The sequence below is a fragment of the Copadichromis virginalis genome, linkage group LG11 (genome assembly GCF_057382275.1).
Source record: "Copadichromis virginalis isolate Kocher_CV1m ecotype Utaka linkage group LG11, C_Virginalis_male_GT1.1, whole genome shotgun sequence".
NCBI lineage: Eukaryota > Metazoa > Chordata > Actinopteri > Cichliformes > Cichlidae > Copadichromis > Copadichromis virginalis.
This window is the reverse complement of record NC_140628.1, coordinates 10,742,263-10,761,271: the sequence shown is the minus strand read 5'-3', so window position 1 is coordinate 10,761,271 and position 19,009 is coordinate 10,742,263. Positions and strand designations below refer to the sequence as shown.

Below are 19,009 nucleotides of genomic sequence, written 5' to 3'. Positions count from 1 at the left end.
AAACTATTTTGAATATTATCTGTGTGCCATCCATAATATTGGTGTTGCTATGTTCTGCATTTACTTTGCTAAATATCTATGGGGAAAATCCAAGCATGTGGTGACAATAACTCTGGAAAACATGAGCTCATTTAATTTCACCCGTTATGGTAATTGTGTCATTAGAGCCTCATTAAAAGAGAAAAATGGGATATAAACAAACAAACAAAAAAAGCCAGGTTTCAGACTTCCTACATGTTCATGGTTACATCATATCTTAGAGGGGACAGTTAGTAGCACTAACTACTATTATTTCCAGGAATCCAAAGCTCTGTTGTTACTCTTTTATAAGGATATGTGCCAAGGCATTTTGTAAACAAGCAATGAAAATGTAGCAGTTAATGAAATCTGCACAGCAGATAATGCCATATATTCTTAAACTAATGCTCAGAAGTCTTTTTTGTTGTTGTAAGGCATTAACGCTTCCATAAAAGCAGATGCAGTTTGTGGAATTGTCGGCTTTTACTTTGAAGCATTAGCAGTAACAACTCTACGTGACAAGACACAACAATTTGACTGGTTAGATGGAAATAGGTGGAATAAATAGATATGTTTGAAAAACCTGCATGTAAAGATGGATGAAAGAACAGCAAAGGAAGAATGAACACTGGCCAATGCTTTATGATACAGCCTTGGACAGCTTTACAGTGAGGACATCGGTGTTTGTACTAAGATTATACATGGATCCTTTCAATACAAAACAAAACACCTTAGAAAGTGTTCCTCTGCACAGAGAGGGATATAGCCGGCACAGTAAACATAATCTAGAGTGGATCGTCTTAAACCACTCCTTATTTCTTTACATTTTGCTTCCAAGCAGCCAGACTGTGTCATTTTTTAAGTGGTCTTGAGCAGTATTTCTCCAGGCTTTCTAAAAGTCTTTTCATTTTTAGTCCAGTCCTTGTACCTGACCTTTTTCAGATGAATGTTTTCTTTTTGTTTTGTTTGTTTAAGCCACTCAATACTGACCTGTGAAATCATTCAAGCAAACTATCTACAGCAGATGAACTGAATTTAAAAATTATGTCCTTAACAAACACCTGACCCTTCAGTTGATTCATCGACTGTTCACTGAAATTTCATGAGAAATGGTCTCAGTGGAAGGGTGGCTGTCAGGAAGCAATTCTTAAGGAAGGGGAACAAGATGAAAAGGCTGAGGTATCCCAAATTACTCAAGAACTGGACTGAAAAATCAGTGACAACAGGTCTGATGGAGTGATGAATCCAAATTTGAAAATTGTGGTTCAAATTGTCATCAGTATGTAGCGAGGAGCTCAGGGAAGATGTGCAACAGAGTGTCTACAAACGTCTGTAAAACACAGTGGGCTCGTCAAAGTGTCCTGGTTTTGGAGCTGGATTTCAGCCAGCTGTGTTGGGAATCTTGTCAAAATGGAATTGTGATTCTGATCCACCATGGAATACCATATGGCCATGGTTTCATTTTTTAGCTTGATAATAATCCCAAACACTTCCAGTGCAGTAAAAGCGTATCTAGATACGCACAGTGGAACCCCATCAGCCATGGACTGGCCACCCCAGAACCCAGATCGCAACATTATTGAAGCAGTGTGAGATCATCCTGATAGAGAACAGAAAAAAAGCAGCAAACATCCAAAGAGCTTTGAATGTCCTTCATGAAGCCTGTAGAACTATTCCTGAAGACTACTTAAAGAAACGGCAAGAGAGTTTAGGTTGTGTTGAAGAATAAAGACGGCCATACTAAGTGTTGTCTTTCAGACTCATCAGAATGGTACCAACTCAGTTTTTGCCTTACATACTCCATTTCGATCTATTTTCTAACATCTTTCAGTAAATCACTGCACCTATTTCAGATTTAAAATATAAGTAAATGAAGGGTGACTTAAAACTTTTGCACAGTATTGCAAATTAATAAATTAAGGTGTGGCAGTTAAGTGTATAATCACACACTACCCAAGAGTTTCGTTTCAAATACAATTAAGGAACTAATGAAACTGTGTGTGAGCTCATTGTGTAAGCAAAGAGTACCCACAGATGACTACTTTTCCAGCCTTGAGGTCATCCTGCAAGATAATGAGCTGTGGCATTACAACGTCCCCCTGTGGGAACACACAGCCCCAGTCCAGGGACTCGACTGCTGCAATGGAGGGTGACCGGGACTGCGCTGCTGTGTGCTCCACCCTCATCCGTCTCAACAGCAGAATTTCTCAAGAGGCAGAGGAGTGATTTAGTTAATCTCATCAAAGACAATCCATGCTGTACATGTCTTGTGTAAGAAAGGGTATGACTGCGATCTGAAGAGAAAGTGAGTCACAGTGGATTATTGTTGCCTTTTCAATGATCCTCGTCGTCATGGAAACTGCAGAGATGATAAAAAATGTTAAATGATGCCATGAGCTGAAAGTGACAAAACGAATGCATCACTGCAGTTCAGATCAAATTTATTCAAAGGGGCTAACTTTAGTCCAGGAAGGATTTTCTATCATGTCACTCAGACTGCTCTAAAGAGAGCAACAGTGTAACTGTTGTTTAATGAAACAGCAACTCAGGGCCCATTTTTGAGGCCACCTGAAGTTCAGCCATGCTTATTAGCTGCTGTTACCAGTGAGAAAAGTAAATGAAGGTGTGAAAAGAGCTGCAAAAAAGGAAGAGATCAGGGGTTTAAAAACAAACTCCTTCTGGTTGTAATGCCTATTTTAAAACAGACTGTTTGAATGTGTGACACAGAGATGAGCACAGAGAAGGTAAATGCCTCCGTTTCTTTGTCTCGCTTTGTTTTCGGTTGCGACGGCATCAAGCCATTGTGACAATGAGAAAAACAACGAACAGAGTTAAAGTTCTTTACTCCCCTCCTCTAATTCCTGGTTTCACTTCCTGTTATTCTGTCTCTCTTGTGAGCCTCTTCCTGTCACCTGATGCTGAGAGATAAAGCACCAAAATATGGGAAAAGGATTGAGGGGGTCAGTAAGAAACATTTTTTTTGTGCGTCTGCACATTTTAAAAATTCAGCATGAGTAACTAAAAACAATATATACAGCAAGCCATGATTTTATCAGCTGCAAGCTGGCCAATATGATTCTTATCAAATTAAAAGCATGTCCTTAGCTATTATCCATATAGCTTTAAAAAACTCAACTAATCGGAGGTGTGGGCACAATAACTTGACGAGGGGGAAATTGTTTTACATATCAAGTGACTGCTTACTCATACTCATTCCAGATAGGCCAGTAGGCGTGTTCACAGATACATTTCAGTGCCTCTGGTGTGTGCGCTCTGCCAGGACAGCGCTAAGGGCTGAGTCATGTTGGTCTAATGTCAAGACACAGAGCCCATGAATAGGCATAGTTGGCCATGAGGGACAGAACAAATGATGCGGTGGCAAGGTTAAAAATCCCCTGACCGCGTGAGGCCCTTCAGTTAACTCCAGCTGGCCAGGGTTCACGCAGCGCCGCATCCAGTAGCCAAATGGCAGTCTATGTCTGTGCAGCCCAAAAACAGGCTCGGAGGTGCACACAAGTGCTGATAAGGCACATCTGCATGACTTGGCTGAGACGTGCATTGGTAGATTGAGAGGTGTGAAGCTGTGAGTGCGATGCTTAAGGTAGAGAATGTGAACAATGACTGGAATCTAAAGTGGTCTTTGGGTGGAGGTGAGGTCCTGAATAATTGGGAGTCTGATTTAGAAAAGATAGGTGCTGCATTAAAGAGACTGGAAACCTGCAGTTGCTCTTTTATTAAAATAGAAAACATAAATAAAATGCCTATATAGATATTTACATTGATATCATTCAATTTTTATCTGAACTGACGTTCAGCCTTTCAGGTTTTCTTAAATAGATTTTTAAAAAGTCCACCTCTTTTGTCTGTCTCAAAAGCAGTGGTGAACAATCCAGTGTCACTCATCAACAAGGAAGTTGATGAGAGCAGTCCTGGGAGACAAGATGGCTCTCTTTATGCTGCGTTCGCGCAGAAACGTCTGTCCGACGGGGCTCTCCAGAACCAGCTGCTGTACCCGACTGGTATCTTTGGACACCTGCACAGGGACGGTCACCATGCCACAGGACTTGTTGTTTATCTAAGAGTAAGAAACAGAAGGCGACAGATGAAAGAAGTTACTGAAAGTTTTTTTCCATTCGGTTATTTTGAAAAACAAAAGTACTGCCATTGAAAGTTGTATTATAAACTGGCACAAAACTCCTAAAATAGCAGACTCCACCTTTTCCCTCTACATATACAGTGCATCCTTTAAAACACATAGTTAGTGGTACGCATGGTAAGGACACTCGGTCTTGTATGTTTGGAAGCAAATGTATGTGTGCACACGCTGAACATGATGCTGCTTTTAGGTGGTTGTAAATTAAGGGTGTGCACGCTTGTGTGTGCGTGTGCTCGGGATTGGCCTCCATTCTGGGACAAACCCGAGTACGTGATTAGAGGACTGAGAGTGAGGAAAGCCACAACAGAGCTCTTAGTCTAAGGGAAAACCACCACCATCATCATCATCACTGAGCAATGGAAGCTCAAATATATATACAGTGCGTGTGACTCAGAGATGTGTAAAAGAGTATTATTTTCACTAAGACACGGAAAATACATATGGAGTATTGTGAGAACAGAACTGGGCACACCCACCCGCACTCAGACGTGTGCTGGTGGGTTTCCTGGAGACCCGTCCTAACCATAAACACTACTTCTTCTTGCTAAGGTAACCCTTACCTAACTGAGTATTTACACAGAAATGTGCTGATTTCCCAAAATGTCACTGCAATGAGATTTATATCTCTGTAGTGGGAATAGAATAAGTGGACACACCCATTTCTGTCTCGTGTTTCTCGTCTCTTTTTCCACGTAAAACTCAAGTGAATGAGCAGCGCTGTTATTCAGCGTAGTGTTTGTTGAAATCACAGGTGTGTGTGCGTGTGAGAAGGGATTAGCAGGTTTTCTCAGGGGGATACTACCTCCTAAAAGAGAAAATAGTCACATTACAGCAGTTGGAGCTTTTATCTATTAGCCTAGTGGATATCCAGGGCAGAACGAAGAATAGCACTCTGATACAAATGGATTTTCTTTTAAAAAAAACCAAAACACTATCACAGCTGGATACATCCTCTGATTGTCTTTGCATGTTGAAAAACACCGATACTTGAATTCCCGATGATGATGTACTCCGCTTAGAACCAGTCACAGGCTTCATTTTGGCTAACAGGCGTTTTTTTTGTTGGGTTTTTTGTAAAGAAAGTACACGAGTGAGTGAGTGACAGCAAGGCAGGAACTCTGTTCTTAACTTCTAATTACTGACCAACTTGTCTTTTTAACTTTAAGCACAGTGTCCGACATGCTGACGCATAAACACACAGGTACGCACGAACTTGTAAAGACATCTATCCGCGCGCGCACAAGCACACAGAGGCTAATCATAGGCTCTCCTGAAAATTACAGACTATGGAAGTAATCATGGAAGTAAAAGTGGAGAGTTTCAGGAAATGCTAGAGGACGTATGAGAAAAACAGTCTTAATAAAGTTCTGTATATACACTCACTGGCCACTTTGTTAGGTACACCTTGGTAGTACTGGATTGGACCACCAAGGGTGCTCGACTGGATGAGATCTGGTGGCTGGTGGCATTTGAGTGCACATTTAAAGGGACAGACATGAGCATCAGCAATACTCAGGTAGGTGTTAAAACATTGGTACTAAGGGACTAATGTGTGCCATTAGAACACCATCACCAGCATTATTTATGGATACATGCGTTTTGTCTTTTTTTAAAACACCAAATTCTGAACCTAACATCCAAATATCACAGCAGAAATCAAGACATTTCTCTAATCTTCTGTTGTCCAGTTTGTGTCTCCTCCCAGTGTCAAACTGAGGATTATTCTGCATGTTAGGTAAATGTGTTAACCACCATAATATGGAGTGTTCCCTGATTGTTACTGGTGGTTATTTGAATTCCTGTTGCTATCAGCTCAAAGCAGTCTGGCCATTGTCCCCTGACCTCTGGCATCAACAAGGTATTTTCACCCACAGAACGTTTGCTCAGTGGATAGTTTCGCTTTGTCAGACCATTCTGTATAAACTCCAGAGACAGTTGGGTGGGAAAATCCCAGTAGTTTCTGAAATACTCAGAACAGCCCATCTGACACCAACAATCATTCCATGTTCACTTACACGACCTTTCTTCCGCATTCTGATGCTCAGTTTGAACTTCAGCAGGTTGTCTTCACAATGTTTACATGTACAAGTGCAATGACCAACAAAAGAAAAGGAATTAGGAAATGTAAGCGCTTCATTTAACTTTGACAACCATTTATTTCTGTATTTATTGTTCGGTCACAGAGTCAGAACCTTCAGCAGTGATGCATATTGAGTGAGTTCACGTTTATCTGAACTTACCAGTACAGACAATTCCACAAAGTCAGGGACCTCCAGATACTCTGGGTCCACAGTCGGCCAGGACTGCTGCAGGACATCCCCTTCATGTTGGAGGATGGGGCTGAGGGGGTGTTTTACCTGGCAAAGACCTGGGAAAGACCCAACATGGACAATATTTGCCGACTCTCAGGAAACGTATGCGGAGGTACAAAAGAGTCAGCCAGAAATGTTTGTTTTTTTAAAGAAAGAAAAGTTATATACACATTTAATTTTTAGTTCTGCGGATTACTTTAATGTTGCTTGTATTTGTTAATCTTTATGCTGAGACAACATCTCGGTAATGGGTCATACAACAACGACGCAGCTATTCTTACAGCGAGCTCCTGTCCTCTGGAGGCCCAAGGGAAGGATGTGAACTTCCTCTATCCTGCACTGTGTGTGTGAAATTACGATGAAGGGCTCAGAGAGTAAAGTACAGTGCGGCAGAGGTCACACATCTTGTATGTCCTGTTTATAACGCTCTGCATTGGTGATTCTCAGACTGTGGGGGCAAAACATGACGAACACGTACCGGGGAAACTATGCAGTGAAACTCGAGTAAGCTGAATAACTGAGGAATTTTTTTAAATGGGGTGGGGGTAGGACAAACAAAACGAAGTTTGCTGATGCTATCGTGCTCAACTTTGTTTCACTAAAAAACAACTTAAGCTTCTATAGCTTCTTCTGCTATACGTACATGATGTACATGAGCACACACAAACACAAAACGTGCTCATTGTCACTCATTAAAACCAGCACACACGCTATACGCTTTCCTTTCAGCTGGACTCTGTTTTCTGGTTCTCTCCTCTCTCGGCTGTATGCAGAAAGCTCGCGTCCGTGCATCCATGAAAAGAAAAGGATGTCCTCCAGGGCAGCGCAAGGGCACGCTTCCACACAAGACACAGAAAGTGACGCTAGAGCTTCCTTTCTGTTGTTTAGCTTCTCAGCACTGTTTATTTCAGGCAGAGTGTACTGATCATCACCACTCATCGTTGGGTGTTCACTAGTGTAAATTAGAAGTTTAGCAGAGGCCGCTTCCTCTTTTACACGCCAAAATTATCCTCATTTACAACTATTTAAATATCATCCGACAAGCGGTTAAGTGTAAGAAGCTGTGTGTGTCATCATGTGACACATTTCTTCTTTACATTAAATATGCACATGAACTTCACCAACCTGCCCAAAGCTCAGAAGCTAAGTGAGGGGCCATGGGTGCTGTCATCATAACCAGGGCAGCCAGAGCTTCCTCAAACTCCACGCTGTGTTGCAACAGCCTGACTGTTGCACTCTAGACACACAGAAGCAGTGGAGAAAATGTGATTTCCAGTGTGTTCAGTTCAAACAATACTTGTACCATATTTGCAGTTAGTTCGCCTCAGTTGAGTCACGCCTCATTTATTCATATTTTGCAAGGAAAATGGGGAAATAGGTGCAATGATTTACTGAAACGTGAGAACACTGACGAAAGTACAGTATAGAAGGCAAAAACAGAGTTTGTACAATGAGCTTTAAAGTCAATATTTGGTGTGATCACTTTTATTCTTCAACAGCCTGAACTCTCTTAGGCAGCTTTCTTGTCATTTCTTTAAGCAGTTTTAGGAACAGTTTTCCAGGCATCTTGAAGGACAAACATTAATGCTGTTTGGATGTTCGCTGTCTTATTCAGTGTCAGGATGATCCCACACTGCTTCAACAATGTTGAGGTCCAGGCTTTGAGGAGGCCAATCTACAACTGATTGATGTTTTTCTATGCAGGTATGCTTCTACTGCACTGGCAGTGTGTTTGAGATCATTGTCATGCTGAAAAATGAAACTGCTGCCAATCAAGCACTTTCTTGATGATGGATCAAAATCTGATTCTACTTTGTTTGGACAAGATCTCCATGACCACTGGCTCTCAAACCACGACAGAGCTTCAACTGTGTTAAAGATGACTGTACACACTTGCTGTTGTATCTCTCTCCTGGCTCCTCTGTACATATTAACAACAAAAATTTCACAGTTGGATTCATCACTCCATCAAACATGCTACCACTGATTCTGATGTCACTCCTCAGCTATTTGTCCCTGCCTTAAGAATAGCTTCTTGACAGCTACACTAAGACCTATCAGGTCCTTTATCAGCTCTTTTCTGGATTCCTTTTCCTATTTCTTAAGGACATGACTTTAGATGTTGCTCATCTGATGTATTGATGTATTTATTTATTTTTAGCTAAGTTTTAGGCTAATAGCGCTTTAGTGCTTGGTGCAAAAATATAATTTTATGCCTGTCAAACTATGTTATCTTAGGCATTTTTCATGGATTCAACGAAAGAAACAGAGACTGGACTGAAAATGAGTGAAAAAGCAGCCAATGTCCACAGAAAAACCTTGAAAGACCTTCAGAAACCCTGGAGAACCATCGTCTGTGACCACATTAAAAAATTACAAGAGGAAGTCTGGCTCCTTGGAAATAAAATATAATGAAATGGACTTTTTTGCACATTACTGTCCTTCAAGATATAAGAGAGTGCACTCACGCTCAGTGTGTTAGTGAGTCCCATTAGGCGAGATATGGCTGCGTTGAACAGGAAGTCCTCTGTGAAGTGAGTCGTCACCTGAAAACACCAACAGAGAAACACGGCACAGTTGGTGAGTAAAAACAACAGTCTGAGGCTTTATGATGCGTTTCTGGATCCTAGACATATGGCTGCTTCCAGATGGGTTGGTGTTGTCACTTATTATTACAGAGTGTGCCTCTGATGAATCACTGGAAAACAATGACAGGTTCAGAAGACGGGCCTCCAGTCTGTTATTGTCATGTGGACCAGCTGAAGCCACAAAGCGAGTCAACATTCCCCTGCTCAGCTTTCATGGAAAAGGGAGCCATTTGGGAGGGTCCACAGGGAGCAGGTTTATCAACGAGGCTTTTGAGGGACAGATCAAAGGACAGCCTCGGCTTTGAGGGCTTAGGGCAAACAGCCTGAGGTCCTTTGAAAGCAATGGCCTTGAGGTGGGAGGCGGGGGGTAGAGAGCGACTATCAAACCTGGCAGCCAGAGAAGGCTATTTATAAAGTGTGAAAGGAGACAGTTTAAAATCAATTTCCAGCGCCTTCTGCTGCTACCCTTTATTCCAGGGGTTTCAGGTTGCGACGGATGTTTAGCACTGAAATGCCACAACTCAGGACTTTGTACTGCGAGACTGTGTAACGAGTGATATATTACTTGGTGTCATTTGGTGCCTTATAAATGAGAAAAGACTTCTTAACGTGCCTTCCAACTGTAACAATTAACAAAGTGGCAAAAGGCTGAAGGATATTAATTAATACCAGGCATCAACAACTTTAGCACAGATAAGAGGAACAAGCTGAGAGCGAAATTCAAAACGGAGCAAAATGACAGATGCAATATGTTGCCGAAGGACAGTGAATGTTAAATCTCACTGACAACCCGAGATTTGACAACGGGCACATATCTGACCCCTGCTGGTGAGAAGTGCTGCAATATGTCACAGTTTAATGTCACAATGAGACGCTTAAGCCAGGGGTGTCCAACTCCAGGCCTCAAGGGCCGGTGTCCTGCAGGTTATAGACATCACTCTGGGTCAACACATCTGATTCAAATGAATAGTTCATTCCCAGGCCTCTGCAGAACTTCAAGACACGTTGAGGAGGTTATTTAGACATTTAAATCAACTGTGTTGGATCAAGCACACATCTAAAACCTTCAGGACACCGGCCCTCGAGGCCTGGAGTTGGATTCACTCGTTCTCACTGGAGCTGCTCACACAGACAAATTTGCAGCACTGACTTTTTTCGAAACAAGCTCAATTTTTCGGATCCGAATAAACACACTTGATATGTTAGACTGCATTTGGGAATAAATGTGTTCGTAGCTCAAAATGATGATACGGAAATAGTAAAAGAATACTGTTTTACTTCAGACACACAGCTAAACACACAGATGTGATCCTAGCTCTGTCAAAAAGAGCTTAAAGTGCCCAACTGACATCATGAAATATGGACAAAAGCAGCCATTATACAGCTTCAACTCCTGGATCAAACCATTAAGTCTGCCTTCTGCTGCCTTCTAGTGAGAATCGGATGAACCCAGAATCTCAGTTTCTTCCCTTTCTTGTTTAGAAACATCAGGACCAACTCATCATCACGACGCGCTCGGTGTGTAAAGGCCTTTAGGCTGCAGAGCAGTTACCTCTTGAATTGCGTAGTTCTTGTTCTCCCAGATCTTTTTGGCCTCTGCGAGCTCTTTCTTTTTCAGCAGCCTGGGGTTGGGGACATCTCCGAGCTGCCGTGCTGCTCTCAGCTTGGTCACCAGCTGCCACAGTCGAGACTGCCATCGTAGAACGCCAGCAAGAGCATCGGCTGGAGTGGGTCAACACACACAGGACACAGGAAAGAGCATGTTTTTACAAGATTTATTTAAGTTCACACATCATGAGTAACTTGTCTGTGTAATTTTGCAGACTCTTCTCACTCTTAGCATTCCACAGGATGTCCTGTTCAGGCGGTGCCGCATAGAGGATGTATAGTCGTACTGTGTCCACGCCGTACTGCTGGACCACGTCTTGGGGGTCCAGCCCGTTGTGTTTGGACTTGCTCATCTTCTCCCACGTCACCTCAACGCGACCGCCACTCAGAGCCACTGGCTCCTTATCTGGAAGAAACAGGATGGGGTCAGAGATAGCTGGGATCAATAGACGTCCTACTTTGATAACTAGCAGTATCTCTTGTTTATCTTGTTACCAATCAATAAATCCTTAAATGCTAAGTATAACAGTGTTTTGGTATCTTCAAAGGATTTTATGTGATTTGGCTTTTCCTGAGAGTGTCTGATTAACCCGTCATTCAACTGGAAAAGTGCGATCTGAAGCGCTTAAATGAAGAAGGCTTCTCGCTAACAACGCTAGAAGGAGGCGGGGAGGCAGTGTTACCACACATTACAGAGAAAAAAGATCAGTCATTTCTCCGAGCCCCCCTCCTTTCTACTTGTTACAAATGTGTCACATTAACAAACACCCTCCAGCTGCACGCAGCATGTACCTGTGAAGTTTATTTCTTCTCTCTTTAGGTACTGGCCACTGCCTGCAAGCTTAAACGTCTGGCCCTTGATCAGACCCTGGACCAGGAGCTTCCGAAAAGGTTCCCTGTAACACATAAAGAGAGTGTTTCACTTACAAACACTCTCAAAATTCAAATGCACACTAAATAAAAACAAAAACAAACATACACATAAACCACAGTGTACCCCACCTGTGACCCACAAGACCCTGATCCTTGCAGAAATGACAGAGGAAGCGAGCATAGTACAAGTGCATAACAGCGTGTTCCTTCCCTCCGATGTACACGTCCACAGGAAGCCAGTGGTCTGCCAAGTGGCGCTCAAAAGGCCTGAAGACGGAGAGGACATTTAAAGAGGTGCTCACTTCATTTACTAGCCTAAAGTAGTATCAAGAACAATGCTAAACTGAAAAGGAACAATAAGAAGGGTGAAGAAGTGTCAGTGAAGAAGGGGAGAGGATTTCTGAAGACCTTGAATGATCTCTTCCTTCCTAAAATGAGGTCTGTTGAGTTTCATATAGGAGCTTTTTTGGGCTCTCACAGACGCTATAAATGATTGTGCAAACATCATCATCTGTCCACACAAACCAATGTTGTGGAAGAAGTCTTTTCAGTAAACACAGAGGCTGCTGGTTTGCTCTATCACGATGTAACTTTTATCTTTTGCTCACTTAACGCCATAATACTACACAGTAATCATTTATTTTACCTTTTTTTAATTTTAATTGATTCATTTTATGTTTTCTCGTTCATGTCTTTGTCATTTTGTTATCTGCACTTGAAGCACTTTGATGTTTAAAATCAATGCCAAAAATGAATGAATTAGCAACTCAAAGCTGCAAAATGCCCAATTATAATCCCAGTAGGCATTTTTTCAGATGAGACTAGTTTGTAGTTACGTGCTTTGGTAGACATGCACGCCGTCTTCCTCCAGGGGGCAGGCTTAATCTGACACACGAGAATCCAGAGAGGAAAAGAAGCATCGTGAAGCCTCTTCAGTTTCTTCAGACTCAGAAAAAAGTACCAAAGTAATGCCTTCTTACATTTTGGCTGCCATCACAAGTTAATAGTGAAACTATGACTATTGCTTTCAGATCTTGGCAGGACAGCCGCGTGTAGTCAGCCTGGCTGTCATGATGGAGTATCGGTAATGACGCTTTTTAGGGAAGACTTACATCATTACTCTCCTTCACACGTCTCTGCCTCCAACCCTCCCTCTGTGCCTGATAGCACCTCCAGATAATTGAACCGGGGTGGAGGGGAGTTATGAACTCACAAAGCTGAAAATAATTCGGACTCACTTCTGGCAAGAGGCCAAGGAAGTCTAATACATAACACCCTGTTCCCATTTCCTTCATCGCACTTGCTACTTTAAAACATCACTCGCTTCCCATTTTCGCTCCCAACCCCCCACCCCGCATGTATACGGCTCAGCAATCCAACTGAAATGCACAAATGGTGTAATTGCTTTTTCTGTTGTGCCGTAATCTGTCCGGCAAAGAAAAGTGATGGAGAGAGCAGTCCCCCTCCCTTTTTAAAGCAGCTTTACGGCTAGGTCAGGGCACTGGGAAATTAATCTCTTTTGTTAAGCTCAGGGTATCACCGCCACCCCAGCAGGTGACGGCCATTGCTCCATAATCTCTATCGGCAAAGAGTGCAACTTTCAGGGAAGTGCGTATGCATATCTGCGTGTACACAACCCAATACAAGTGTTTCAAGCAGGCAAGTGGGAGAGAGAGTGGGTGATCTAACAATGAGCATAATCATAGTTTGAGTACAACTTACACCAATAGCACTTATAGAGTTTGTATTTACACAGCGATTACACAGCGACCTTTCTTCATATCTAAATAGACAGACATGCTTCTTCTCCTACTGCTGGAGAACCTTTTGCAACTTCCTCTTTTCTCTTAAACAAATACGATTGTAATAAAAGGTGAGAAAGAAGGTAAGAAAAAAAGATGCAAGAAAGAAAAGTAAATAAGTCTACATTTGTTGGCCTCATTGAGCCAGAGATGGATGAACAGGAACATATTAAAGCTTCAAGAGGAGGCTGTTTATACCTGTATGCATTGTGAGGGTCTGTGTATCTAAAATAATACCAGGCCGAGTCCACAAATGTGTCCATGGTGTCAGTTTCCCTTCTCGCTGGGCCCTTGCATCTGACAGGAGAGACAAAGAGAGAGTTGGCAAAGGAAGGACTGGGAAAAAAAACAACAAAAAAAACAGGCTGATAAATTAGAAAGTGAACAAATGAATGATGTCTGTTTGTATGCTCAGAGAAAATGGCTCATTATGTGATTAACGTGGGTGTGCGCGCGCATGTGTGTGTGTGTAACGCTGCCTGCATCTGGCTGTGGGGGTCATGTCCCCGTGGAGAAGCACAGCTGAAGCCAGCCTGGCACCAGAGCTCTGTTCTTGTGCCCTGACTAACAGGCTGTGCTAACAGGAAAAGAACTGGCAGGACGCACACACGATCATGTGTTTGTGTTGGAAATGCCACCTTGTGCCCCTCTCTATCCAAGCCAAACAGCACTTGGGTATGTGATGCGAATCTGCCAGCAACACTTTCACAGTGCAGGAGAGGACATCGGCAAAGAGGGGGAAGGAGGCGGGGCTTTTGGAGAGTACTTCTGCTTCAGTTTAAAAGCATTTAATGGAATGGTGAAAGCATCTGCCTTTTACTTATAATGAGTCTCAAAAGATTTAAAATCAGTGTCCCAGAAAGACAAACAGAGAAACAGCTCTGAGCTTTGCTACAGTGTGTGCAGCGGAGCTGGTGTCGTCTCCTGGACCTCGTGGGATGCCTCCGTTTCATCTTAAACTCCGTCTACTGCTCGACGCGTTCTGATTCATCTCACAGTCACATTTTTTTAGTCAGACACGCGCACGTAGAGAGGCAAAAACTCCTCGACCACCTACCATACCAGTCTATAATAAGGCTGTGATGATGAGGTAAGAGCTGGAGGTTGCCTAGCAACAAGGCTAAGGTGTAGCACAGTTAATATTTGGAAGTCAGGTGTTATTTCATATGATGAAAACCCAGCAGTATAACAAAACCCAGTCTATCACAAAAGCGCTCAAATGGAAAGAGAAAATTAGTGTGCACAAAGAAAGAAAGAAAGAAAAAGGATGCTCCTCTCCTTCCTCAGACAGGCCAGTATGGACCAATCAGGAGTCAGATTGTGGCTATTTGATGGACAGCTGGTCCCAGACTACTGAGGATGAGATTTGATGACACAAAGGTGCTCTGTCCAGAGATGGGCCTTCTCTAAGCCATGAAAGGAGCCCAACAACAAAAGTTGGTAGCTAAAACAAACCTGTGCTGGAGAGAGTGTGTAAAATGTGCGTATGTGTTTGGAGGGTGAGCCAGAAAAAGCCAAAAGGCTCTCAAACAGATGCAGCTAAAGGAGGCAGCTGTCCACTCGAAAGCTCTCCACTACAGCAACGTGGCCCCAATCTGCTGTGTGTCCACCTGCTCATATGTTAGTGTTGTGCTAACTAAGCAGTCTCGCCTTTTACCTGCAAACCCACACCTGCACGCACACCTTCTTAAACCAGACTAAATCAAAGCTCAGGGTTCAGTTGGCAGACCAATTTACAGAACTGCAGAGGTTATGAGACAAAGATGAGCACGCAGGAAATGACTTCGTCAAGGACAGACAAAACTGCATTCCTGCCACCCATCTCTCATCGCCCTGCCCGTCTGTGTTCCTCGCAAACTTTAATTGGACATGGTCGACAAGTGACGAGAACAAATTTCAACAGACACTTAACAACGGAGGGGAGATGGGAAGAGAGGAGATAACGGCGTCTTTGAGATTATAGCCATCAATCACTGCTGATGGGGGGGAATTATAGTAGCTTTGTGGAAGTGAGTGAACACAATCTGATGACTTGTGCCATCTGCGACTGAGTGGGCCTTGGTTTTAATCAACATGGTGCCATGGCGGTGATTAGTCTTATTCAGAGAGGAATTCCCATGTCAGCAAGGCGCTCTGGAGACGCCAGTTGAGCAGTCATTCTGCATTCAGCACATTCACTGATGAGCTGCTGAGATGTGTGTGTGTGTGTCCGTGTGTGTGAATGATTAGGCACTGTGCATAAAAGGTAAATGCATGCATGTCCGTGCTTGTAGGGCATTCGTGTGCATCTCTCGAGACACAGCTGGCTTATATAACACCCATCATCATCATCATCATCTCATGCTGCTCGTGTCAGAGATGCCACTGATTACATAACCCCGAATGAACAAAAGTATTAATCATGCAATTTACAGGCTTGCACTCAATGCAAAGTGTTCCTGTAAAGCTGTCAGTCCTCTCAGGCCCGATTGACAGCGATCTCATTTTGTCAGTGTTGTTCTCCTGAGGAAACACAGGAAGGAAAGGCGGCCACAAACGCCATAACAGGCATGATCATTTCCCCAAAACGCTTATGCTGTGCTAGAAAAGGAATAACACCGTGTATCTCATATACAGTATGACATAGACGGACGTGTGGCTGTGCTGATGCTAATACTAACAGTGCTTCAGGAGATGGTGTTGATCCAGTGATACTTGTGCAAATGGGATCTATGAGATACAGAACTGAACAAAAGGCTTGATTGGAGTGAACATATTCAGGAGTTCCCACACTAATCGGACCGGATTTTTCAAATTGTAGAAAAGAACCAGAGCAGTGACCTCCGAGGCAGTTCCTCGAACGGTCACCAGAGACTTCTATTTTAAATGATTCAACATTATAGCAGACGTAAACATGTTTAATCCTGATGCAAGAATACGATTTTGCTCTATTGCTATTTTTCCTGTTTGTGGGGCCTTGTTCCAGTTAATCTAATACAAAAAAAGACCTCTCAGCCATTCTTTGTGGAGTTTGCGCCTTTTGAAGAATTTTATTTGCAGCTATGCAATAAATAATATGGCTCACTCAATGGTAGCCAACAAACTCTTTGGACTCTTGTAAGCAAATGTTAAGGTGCATAAATGACAAAAGCTGCTATAAACAGCTTCCCAAGCTGCATTTTCTGGCTGCAGTGACACTGACACTTTATGCATTATATGTTTGTTCTTAGATAATAAACTGCAGCTGACCAGTATAACAAGTACAGGCTATAGTAGTAATTATATGCACTCATTAAAACTGTTATTGTGTGGTCTATAAAAGCATAACAGAGGGTTCAGCACCTCCTAGCTGCTACTCTTTCATGTGCATTTTCTACATTAATTTGAATATTAGGAAGGAACGTAAGGCCCTGTGAGCATCACTGCGTGTTATAGACAATTTACAAATACTAATTCTCCATTAGCAGAAGTGACATGACACAAATTCATGTGCCCTTTTTTTAAGGATTTAAGAAAGATGTCACATCCTGTACCTTCTCCTTCCCTCCTTCTTATACACTGCTTATCTATTTGTTTGTAATGGCACGAAAGGTTAATGAGACACATGAAGTGGGATAAATGAAGTCTACAGTCCTGCTGTGCGTTATACAGGGCTGATAATACTCAGCGTTCTCACCTGGGACATTTGCAGTTGACCCAGTCATGTGCTGCTTCTAGAGGCGACGCCCCTTTTCCTGTAATCGATGGCAGCTTTGGCAGAGTAACTGGTAACTCCTCCTCAGGGACGGCGACCGGACCGCATGACCCACAGTGCACCACAGGGATGGGTGTGCCCCAGTATCGCTGTCTGGATATCAACCAATCTCTGAGCTTGGAGCTGGTTAGGTAGCCTCCAACCTTCTGTTCTTTGGCCTTCTGGGTAATAGAGTTAAAGGCTTGATCTCTGGTAAGGCCTGAGAACTATGCAACAGATAAAAGAAGAGGGACAAAAGAATGAAAATAGTGTTGTTTGCTTTTTATTAAAGAATGATTAGTATTAGTGCTGACCTCCTCAGAGTTGATGAGGGTTTGTGTCCCATCTTCACGAGTTTTCAGCACTGATGCCCAACTCAGATTCAGAGCTCTAGCTACAGACAGATCCTCTTCATTACAGTCTGGGACACCTGTAACATACATGTGCAGCATTAACATGTCAAGAAGGTAAAAGCACTCAACAGACATAAGATGCTGCTTATTTCAATCCTTTTTACTTGTTCATAACGCACCAACCACAGTATCCAGATAGTCATCAAAAGTCTCCTTGTGTGAGATGACCAGGGGAACCTCACGGCCGGTGAACAGGTTGTGAGCGGTGATGTCTGTCAGGGAGTCTGAAGAGCAAAGGGCAGGAGGGGAATGAGAGGCAGCGCTGCTTCCCCTGGCAGCTCATTATCAACAACTGTTCACCACTGAGACTAGTTCAAGGGGAACCCAATTAACAAACAGTCCACTGCAGCTTCTACAACCAAACCTCGACTGTGTTCGAAATTAAATATTTACATTAGCGCAAGGTATCCAACATGCATCCACTCCAGGATATGGAACACATAAAGACAAGTACAATACAAAACTTTAATGAAGTGTATAAAAAATATAGTTCGCAATTCTTCAAAGAAAAGCTAGTAATCATACAAGAACATATTAAAGTGTGTAAACTCCAGTTTGAAAACAGCCTGAGCACAAGCTGGTTGCGAGTGTGGAGAGATGCCAACCTCTGCCTGGCTGAAAGGCTTCCTGCAGAGCGGAGCGCACTGAGCTACTGCCGTGCAGCAGTCTGTGGGAGGGCAGGATGGCCAGGTAAGCAGCTCCGTACACCGTCTCCGGGGAGGAGCTGTAGGCTGACAGGGTCTCTCCTGTTTCCTTCCCATTCACCTGGAAAATAAGAGAGGAGGCATGTGGGAAACTGTCACATCCACAGCGGCACAGAGGTCGAATAAACAGCGAGGACCTGCTGGCTTTCTATTCCATATTTCTGTAAGATGGCAAATAAAACTAGAACAAAGCAACGGTTAGCATTTTTATAACATAACAATTTTTATAACATATACACACATATATATATATATATACACAAATTTTGAATCACAGCTTATAAAACTTGACCACAGTGACTCAGACATATAAAACACCTTCAGGGCTTACTGGGCTCTTTTAGCTACAATAAACATCCTGAGATCACTTTTAGATGGCGCACAGTTATTTAAGGATATTCTAATTAACAATTAGTACCCATCACGCTAAAAATCATACTGATAGGAGATAATTGCAATTAACAGCAGCATTTTACAAACTCTAGTTTTTACTTTAATTTTACATTCCTTCATAACAACCCTTTCCAATTATTATCCAACCCTCTTTCCTCTATAAATATAAAAATACTACAAAATATCACAATTAAAGAACCGACTTGAGTGATTTTTATTTTTAAGGAAAACTGCTTTAATAATGCCAGTAATTGGGTTCTCAGTTGGCTTTTTGATGTCTCTCAGTTTGAGACAACAGGCTTGTGAAGAAGCCTAAATACGACTTTCAGCAGCAAGTAATCTGCGACATCATCTGTTTGGGTAAATTGCTACTTGTAGCAGATGCAGTGAAAGCAAATAATAAGTATGGATTTCGATGTTTTGGTACATG

At 42.7% G+C, this 19,009-nt stretch overlaps 1 protein-coding gene across 2 annotated transcripts in view; it reads right to left on the bottom strand.

The window, feature by feature from the left end:
* Positions 1–3,736: 3,736 nt before the first annotated feature.
* The window catches only part of lars2 (leucyl-tRNA synthetase 2, mitochondrial), a 35,292-nt gene continuing 20,019 nt past the window's right edge, over positions 3,737–19,009 (bottom strand). For both annotated transcript variants that reach the window (XM_085473120.1, XM_085473122.1), the window contains 13 exons: positions 18,088–18,247; positions 17,602–17,706; positions 17,384–17,499; positions 17,013–17,296; positions 13,556–13,654; positions 11,685–11,822; positions 11,475–11,578; positions 10,909–11,088; positions 10,627–10,796; positions 8,955–9,032; positions 7,612–7,723; positions 6,415–6,542; positions 3,737–4,093 (listed from right to left, as the gene is read on the bottom strand). In XM_085473120.1, coding sequence (XP_085329246.1) covers positions 3,914–4,093; positions 6,415–6,542; positions 7,612–7,723; positions 8,955–9,032; positions 10,627–10,796; positions 10,909–11,088; positions 11,475–11,578; positions 11,685–11,822; positions 13,556–13,654; positions 17,013–17,296; positions 17,384–17,499; positions 17,602–17,706; positions 18,088–18,247 — 1,854 coding nt within the window. In that variant the 3' untranslated portion in view covers positions 3,737–3,913. The remainder of the gene's footprint in view (positions 4,094–6,414; positions 6,543–7,611; positions 7,724–8,954; positions 9,033–10,626; positions 10,797–10,908; positions 11,089–11,474; positions 11,579–11,684; positions 11,823–13,555; positions 13,655–17,012; positions 17,297–17,383; positions 17,500–17,601; positions 17,707–18,087; positions 18,248–19,009) is intronic.